An 8,979-nucleotide genomic window follows, 5' to 3' on the forward strand; every position below is an offset into this window, starting at 1 on the left:
GATTTTTATAGATAAATAATTTGAAACGTAAACGAGTCGTTAGAAAAAGTTCGATCAAATTTCGAAATTTTTCAAAGTAAAAAAAAAAGAAAGAGAAGAAAAGAAAGGTCAAAGATCGTAAGAAAAATATTAAAGATAAAATATAATCGAATACGTTCACTATTCCTGATATAGTTCATACCTTTTCTTCCGAAATAAGATCATGCAACAATCCTTTTATCGAAGAATTTACTATTATTTTCTTCCTCTTTCCCCACCTACTCTATCTATTGCTAAATCTTCGTTGATATCCACGTAAATACACTAGTCGAGAGAAATACACATAGGACACTAAATTTCTCCTTGAAAAACCAAGACAATAATTATGGTTTCTCTAGATGAAATAAACTGCCACGTAAGCATTGTACAAAGATCAGGAGTGGTGCCCTCATTGACACAAGGGAAAGGGGAGATGTTTACTTGTTCTATTTCTATTTCACATAATACCGGATTCGTATTATTAAGTATACCGGAAAATTCTATTCGTATTTGAATAATGAGAAATGTTCATTGAAAGTTAGGTAAAGGTCGTTTTAAATATATTGAAAACTGATAATTGATTATTACAAATATGGACCATTGAATATAATTATTTTATTTTCTTTTACTTTTTTTGTTATTTCTATCATATTTTATTCAAAATTTTATTATAAAAACAAGAAAACTTGTCGATATCTCTAATAGGTGTGATTAAAATGAAAAATATCGTCAGTAACGCGAGACCTTTTCACCGCCCTTTCCCGACTTCCCGACAGCACCCATGTTATAGTTAACTGATACACGACTTATATATATTTTTTTTATATATATATGTATACGTACTTAAAGATGATAATTTAAATTTCATTTTTTTTTATTTTCTTTTTTATTTTTTTTCAGAGAAAATAAGCAAAGAAAAAAATTAATGATCTCGACGTTCAAATCATGAATGGTTAATCCTCGAAAAAGTAAAAGTATCAAAGAGAATATCGGAATTACTAACAGTACGTAAAAAACGAAAGAAAAGTTTTGAAAAGATGATTCAAGTAAGTTTATCCAATTTTGTTTCATTCGCCTTATCGATGGTACAAGTTAAGCGATGTTGATGATGGGGAATACAGTGTAAGAAAGAAAATAGCATGATCTCCTTCTTGAATATAAAATTTAATTGAAAATCTGGTGTCTTAACGTTTAACAATGTATTAATCAATTTTAACAAATGCGTAAAAATATATTCGTGCGATAATATTATATACTTTCGTGTATAAATATTTGATAAAGCATTCTTGTGGCTCCATTGTAATTCAATCCGACATAGTTCGTGATAAGTTAGTTGAATATCAATTATTCGATATGTATAACTAAACAGGAATGTTTTCTATATTGAACTGGTAAATTAATACGCATCAAAGGCACTTAGTAATCATTTTATCTTTGTTCTTATAGACTAAATGTTAATCATCTAATAACGAAAATTCTCTACACCCGACTTTACGTATTTGTAGACAATAATATTCGTTAATTCGACGAATATTTATTAATGAATATTCGTGAACAAATGTTTGTTGCAACAATGTGTCCACGAATACTCGCTTAAATTAAAATAAATATTTTCATTTAGTCGAGATGAACGAAAATAAAAATTAAAAGACCATTAGGATGCTTAAGATACGTTTGATTTACACATTTGAAAATAATGATTCGGACCCGATAGCAGGTGTCGATCTGATAAATTTTCCAGAAATTTTATATCCACACATTTACCGAATATCAAATATTTTTGCACGAATATTGCACATATTTTTTGGTTTGGATTTAGGTAAGTCTATTGCTATGATTCGTCATTGAAAATAATTGAAAATTTATGTGGAGAAACACTTAAATATCGACTTGGTCAAAATAGTTCGAATTTCGATAGCATGTATATAAGGAAATATTTCATACATTTATCGATTTAATATTAATAAGTAAATAATTATTTATTCTTATTTAGTCTTTCTTATTTTATCTGATGAATAATTATAAATTTAAAAAAAATGTAAATCAGTCAGATAACAGACCAAAATTATTTAAAAATTCGATCTATTTTGATCTAATTCCTAATTAATATTTACAATTCGTAGTGTTTATACCGCTATTATTCTCTTATATAATATTATCATAATAATATTATATCAAATTACACATTATATTTTTATTCAATGACAGATACATAAAACAAAATACTAAAAATAAACCCAATAAAATACTACTAAACAAAGATAAACATATAAAATTTACAAAAACAATATTAGTACTTTTAGTAACTCAGAATAGAATGTTAACATAATATTAAATCTTAACGATTATGTCCATTTAAGAGATTACAAGCACAAAAGTTAATTCATGTTAGAATAATTAACAAAACAATATATTAATTTTTAAATAATTAACGATTTTGCACGTTAAATGTCAAAATTAAAATAAACAAACAAAATTATCAACCGATTGGACAAGAAAAAGCTCGGTCGTACAAATAAATAATATATTAAATCATTATGATTAAAAGAGTCCAATCAAAATATATAATAAACACGAATCAACCGATGCTTATAAATCTTACAAATCTTAACTCAAAGTAACATTCTATTCCATAACATTAAAATTTAACAATTAGAAAAATATCTCACATTATATAATATTTATATAAATCGTTAACGACACCTTTCTAAACTTTTATTAAAATAAGCAATTTTAAATAAATAATTATTAATGACTAGATGTACTTATGTGGATGAAAAAGGACACCTTATCGATGGCATTGTGTCCGCATTTAACGCAAACGTATGGATTTTCTGTCCCGTGGTAACTCATATGCACTTTATACATAATTTCGTGAAGAAACATTATTTCACAATATTTACATAACAGGAACTTCGTAGAATCCATATTAACAATCGAATCAATCGAAGTCGATGGACTATGAAATCGTGGACCATTCATCGAATAATCTATAGGTTGATCTAATGAATTATTTTCGCATTGATCTTTTTCATGCGAAAGATTATTCCAGCGATCATTAGAACGATCATTACAGTTGGGATAGTTGTTTTCATTTATTATAGAAACCCCGCTGTAGCAGTTCGACTTATTTCTTTCCTCATTTTCACTCGAACTATCCGAAATGACGAGTTCACGATTAAGTTTGTATGCTTTACCTTTTCGTCGACTGCTACTGTTTCCTTTTTTCAAGGTAAATGATTGCTGCTGATCGCTAATAATGCTGTTTTCATCAGACCCACATGTATTAAAATCCATTGGAGATAATTGTTTTCTTGATTCTCCATCTGACAATAATTGATTCGAACATGAAGGTGAAGTTGTTTTATTCACCATAACCGGAAGCTGATCGGGAATGTTCACTTCGTTGATAACGTCATTAACTAAGCCACTGGTAAAAGGACCAATCGAATTTGCCGAATCCACTGAAGCAACGAGAGAACCCATAGATGAATCTTGAGTATGAGCTACCATACTCGGTATTGCATTAGTTTGTTCGACGCTTGTCGTTTGAACAGCTTTCTTTCGTTGCTTCGCCGTTTTAGAGTTTTTCCTTGGTCCTCGGCATCTACCATAAACGTCTATAAATTTAATAGGATCAGGTGTTCCGTCTTCATTCAGTATCACAGCCGGCTGATGATTCTGTTTTCTTAAATGAATTTTTAACGTGTGTTGATATTTTGATGCGAAGGGGCAATCAGCACACCTATATTGATAAATCTTTAAATGAGATTTTAAATGACTTCTTAACATGGAATTATTAACGCAACTATAAGAACACTGATCACATTTGAATGGCTTAACTCCACTATGATTTGTCATGTGGTAGTCCAGATGATGCTTGAATTCTGTTACGAATGGACACTGTGAGCATGTTAATAACTTCTCCGGTTTTATATGCTTTCGGCTGTGTTCCCAATATTCGTATTTTGTTGTTGCAATAAATTGACACTGTCTGCAACTGAATGTCTTCGTTTTATTATTTGCTTTTGACCTATGAGTGGCCATGTGCTCGAGGTGACTAGTTCTGCAAAAATAATATAATCACATTTAAAATTCATTTTTATTATTTCGTTTCAAAAACATTTTATTAAGCTAGCATTCAATAATCTTCATATGTTTTTATACTATCATTTCTCTAATAATCAATTAATTTCTTTTTCATATTACTTTATTCGACTTTCCTATAGAATAATATAAAAAAGAAAGAAAAAACAGAAAAATCATTTTCAACGTACCTATCAGAATTGACTGTGCGACAAATGGGACACGAATAAGTCTCTTCATTACCGTTGTTATTCATCACGGTATTCATGTCAGCACATAATCCCATTTGAGAATCTCCCAGAGATCCTAATTCGCTAGAATCACTGGATGATCGTTGCTTGTTATCCATGTTTTCTGATTTGCAATTCAAATCGATAGTTTCTACGTTATCCTATAAAAAAAAATACATTGTTCAAGATATAATGATATTTGTTACTGTTGCCAAATCATTCACGAACTCACAATCAACTTTACAAACTTTACGAGGCTTTGTTATGGGACATATGAGGAAATAAGTGGATAGTTATTTATGCATAAGTAAAGAAAAATATACGCGACAATTTACTAACACGACAAATTAAAATAATAAAAAATAAGCAAGGGAGAGAGGGAGAGAGAAAGAGAGAGAGTGAAAAGGGGTGAGAGGGACAGAGGGGTTCACATTGTTACTCACTATAACTATATCAGATAAATTCCAAAATGGTATAGTAGAAAATTGATCGTAATATTTCTTCTTTTTTTTTAAATGCTGGAATTCATGTTGATTTTGTATATTAACGACGCATGCAATACTATTTCTTATCATTTTATTTAAAAATATTTAAAGCTTGAAACACCAAATAAAGCTCCTAATTTGCTTAGTTACGTATTTGACGTTAAAAAGTCAAGGTTTTTAGAATAAAATTGAACAAAATTGAACTTCGATGGACTTCGGATTCTGCAAACAATGAATAGAAAACAAAAAAAAAAGAAAAGTTTTAGAAAAAGTTTGATTAAAGGTGAGATAAAAGGAAAATTCAAATTATTCCAAGTTCAAAATAACCTAGTAACCCATACCTAAATTGTAAATTATACCGTTTCAAACCTTTCAAAAAATATATAATAGCTTTATTCCATGGACAAAAGATAAAAGAATGACCTTGCTAAAAGAGAAGAAAAGTTAAAAGAAGAATAGAAAGAATGCGTTATTTCCATTCTTTAATAATTTTCTTTTCTTACGCATTTAAATATTATAGATGTCGGGATATTCGTACAAAATTTTAAAGGAGCGAGGGAAAGTGAGAAGAAAGTATAAAAAAAAGCCAAGGACAAATAAATCTCTTCAGATATTAAATAAAAAAAAAAAAAGGGAAAAAAATTGCACATGACCTATTAGAATTTCGAAAAAAAGCGAAGAAAATTCGTCAAACATATTGCAAACGTTATTTTGATCTAATTTTCTCGGCGATGAGAGACTTCAATGATTCCCATGAAGAGAACAGACGCGACGAACGAGAATACGCGAATGATGAATAACTGAATGTGTTGATCACTAGTTGATGATACTATAATATACAGTAAAAAAAACAGTTATTTTTTTCCATTAAAAATTACGAATGATCTTTATGACTTTTTTTAATAATAGAAATCGCAAATATTCGTGAAAATAATTGAGCTTCTTGAAATCCCACGGTCTATCACTTTCCACAAATCTTTCCTTCGGTTATGTTTCTAACATAAAGCCATATTTCCTTTCTTTTTTTTTCTGTTTTATTATTTTCCTTCACGCTTTTGCAATATTCTGAACTTACGTTACCAATTATTATACGACTTACAACTTAAATTTATCCACACGTGATCAATTTAACCGCGCGACAAACTTATTCGACTTCAAATCGCGATTGAAGATTAACTGAAATTACATCTTCAGAACTAAACAACTTAAAAAAGAAATAAAATATAACTTTAATTTATTATTCGCTTACCCGATTACTTTCTCGTTTTTATTTCCGACTGGCTTCTTCGAATGTTTAACTACGAATGCTTCTTCAACAAAGAATTGAAACCGGCCGTTTTCTTATATTTTTTTTCTTTGTATAAATTTATATATGTTTAGTTAACACAAAGAATCGTATCTACTAAAAACCGATACATAACAAATGGGAAAAAAAATAAAACACGCGAGAACAAAATAAGATAAAATGATAAAATATTCGTTTAGACGCAGTAGATTTTCAGCTATCCTACGGCCTATGGTTGACTGTAAAACATTAAGCTCTCCACTCGAACAGTTGAATGACTAGACACGACTATATTACGCAGAGACCATCTCAGCTGATTTTAAAGTGTCGCAAAAGTGGGGATAGGCGGAGCGAACGCACCGTTCCCCCTTCCTTTTTGCTATTCCTTAATCATTCTCCGTTAGATTGCACTATTATCTTACATATTTATGTTTTTCAATAAAATCTTAACAACAAATAACTTTAATAAACATTTAATAAACTATAGAAGAGAGTATCAAAATCAAAGTCAAATGTTAGCATCCTTAGAAACGTACTTTTGTTCTATTTTCCTAAATGTTATTTTGATTTCAACATTGTAATTAATTTTAAACGAAGAATTAAACGTTAGAAATACATTAACGTCGGTCGAGCTTTAGATTTGTTGGGGAAAAAAAAAAAAAGAATAATTCTTGATATTATATTACAGTTATGGTATATTTTTTGAGTTAACGATCGAGGATAATCATGGAAAAAAAAAAGAAGAAAAAAAATACAAACAGAAAAATAAATGAAAATATACTAACCGTTTATTTCGCGACATAGACAATGTTTTTCTTCTAAAGAAATATCTGCGTCCAGATAATTAAAATCTTTTTTCGAAGAATTCGTTCTTCTCGTTCACCATACCTTCTTCTTGTTAATTCCTTATTTAATATCAACAAATATATTAAAAAAAATGTTCGTTTATAAAACATATATAAAATGAAGGTAATATTGAATTATCACAATTTTTAAATAAGGAAAAAATATCGCGTTTTAAATTATTTGAATTCTACCCATAAGCTACCAAAAGGACATTAAACACTTGTGGAAAGAAATATTTTCTTTTCTCGCGTTTTTCTTTTAATTTGACTTGATACTTTAAACATCAAAAATCGATTATCGATGTTGTAAAGTGGGAAGCTTGTTTATAAACAAGGGGGCGTACTACATTACGAACTATTAGCCCCCCCTTCTCTAAGATTTAACCCCACTCCTGATAAATTTTATCCCCAGTCCATCCCCTCCTTTCCCTGTGCCAGTAGTTTACACCTAAGGTACTGAACCCCCTCTTCTCTATTAATTTCTTGTTAAATATATGAAGTTATAAAAAATTGTAGAAAAATTAAATGGCGGTATAAACGATTACTAAACACTCAGCTATCTTGGAAAGAAATAATTTTTTGTTATTATAACATCGTACATTATTAAACATTAAATATTATACAATCCGATTAATTAATTCTTAATTATTTTCCAAGAACGCTGATGTTACAACGACAAAATATTTATTAGAATATAAAGTTTTTATTATATATTAATTATAATTGTTATATATTATTTTAATGTATTATATTTAAATAACGATTAATTCTATTTTCTAACATAAATGTCGTTATTCAACAAAATTATTAAATGAAAAAATTATTATAGTTTTGCTATCCGGTAATAAATAAACAAAATACATTCTGTAATCGAATTCAAATTGTAATCGACAATGTCGTATTTGTCGGTTGCAATGTTTAAAATTTAAACCAGTTTGATTTTTGTCAAAGCGCATGCGCCACGCGTCGATTAAATTAAAAAAAAATATAACATTTCATAATACTTCACACTAATTCTATTCTACACATCTAGCATTATTATTATACACAACGAATAATGTATTATTTAATTTAAGAAAATTGTTATTTTCATTTTGATTTTATTATATAATTTCCAACAATAAGTGAAATATATACATATATATATATATATATTTATTGATTTTTATTTAAACAATTATCTATTTATTTGTAAAATTTACGGTAAACAAATTGTTAACGATTCTAAAAGAAATTATTGTTTAAAAATATTGTATTATATTGAATATCTTTGACGAGATAAATAAATCTTTGTTATTTTTGCTAAACTAAAGCAAATATTTTAAATTTAAACAATTGTCACATACGTTTGTAACAGCAACATTTAATTCCTGTTGTATCATTTATCACACAAACCTATTTTTATGAGAAAAGGTACAACCACTGAGCCTGCACAAAAAGAATTATAAATGCAAATCCTCTAACAATGAAAGTCCTTGAAAATGTTCTAAAACAAGGTTTTCTTTTATTATAATATCTTTACTTTTCTAACAGAATTTCTCCTTTTTTAATAATAAAGTTACCCAAAGAGAAAATTGATCTGTTTTTCTCAAACATCTCTATTTTCTATATTTTTATTCACGTTTCTCGAATATCTTTCTTTTCAAAAAAAAGAATTCAATCCGTAGAATTTGAAAATTCTTCAATCAGCATAACACGTTATTGTTAATCTATTAACTTTGAAGTTTTTTTATAATATAGAATATATTCTTTTTTATGAAAACAATTTTTCGTAAAATTTTACATCGAAAAAGTAAATATTCGATATTTTTCTATATAAATACATTTTTCAAATCCTTTACTTATTTTCCTAAATAATGTAATTATATAGATCCAGTATAAAATTTCAAGTGAATCTGTCACGAATTGTTAAAATTTTCTTTCTCGATGCGAGTTTCGTTTCGTTGAGCTGTGATATCATTTTGTGAAAAATTGCAATAAAAAAAAATTTGCGAATGTTAAAAGTGTATAAAATTAAATTCTACAAACGA

General features: G+C 28.0%; 1 protein-coding gene across 1 annotated transcript; it reads right to left on the bottom strand.

Moving 5' to 3' along the window:
* Nucleotides 1-2,766: 2,766 nt before the first annotated feature.
* Nucleotides 2,767-8,331, bottom strand: LOC122519384 (protein hunchback-like). The gene is made up of 3 exons (XM_043638789.1): nucleotides 8,296-8,331; nucleotides 4,296-4,495; nucleotides 2,767-4,084 (listed from the first exon to the last, which is right to left on the bottom strand). The coding sequence occupies exons 1-3, from the start codon at nucleotides 8,329-8,331 to the stop codon at nucleotides 2,767-2,769; spliced, it is 1,554 nt and encodes a 517-aa protein (XP_043494724.1).
* Nucleotides 8,332-8,979: the final 648 nt, after the last annotated feature.

The sequence above is a fragment of the Polistes fuscatus genome, unplaced genomic scaffold (assembly GCF_010416935.1).
Source record: "Polistes fuscatus isolate 324 unplaced genomic scaffold, CU_Pfus_HIC Scaffold3, whole genome shotgun sequence".
NCBI classification, from domain to species: domain Eukaryota; kingdom Metazoa; phylum Arthropoda; class Insecta; order Hymenoptera; family Vespidae; genus Polistes; species Polistes fuscatus.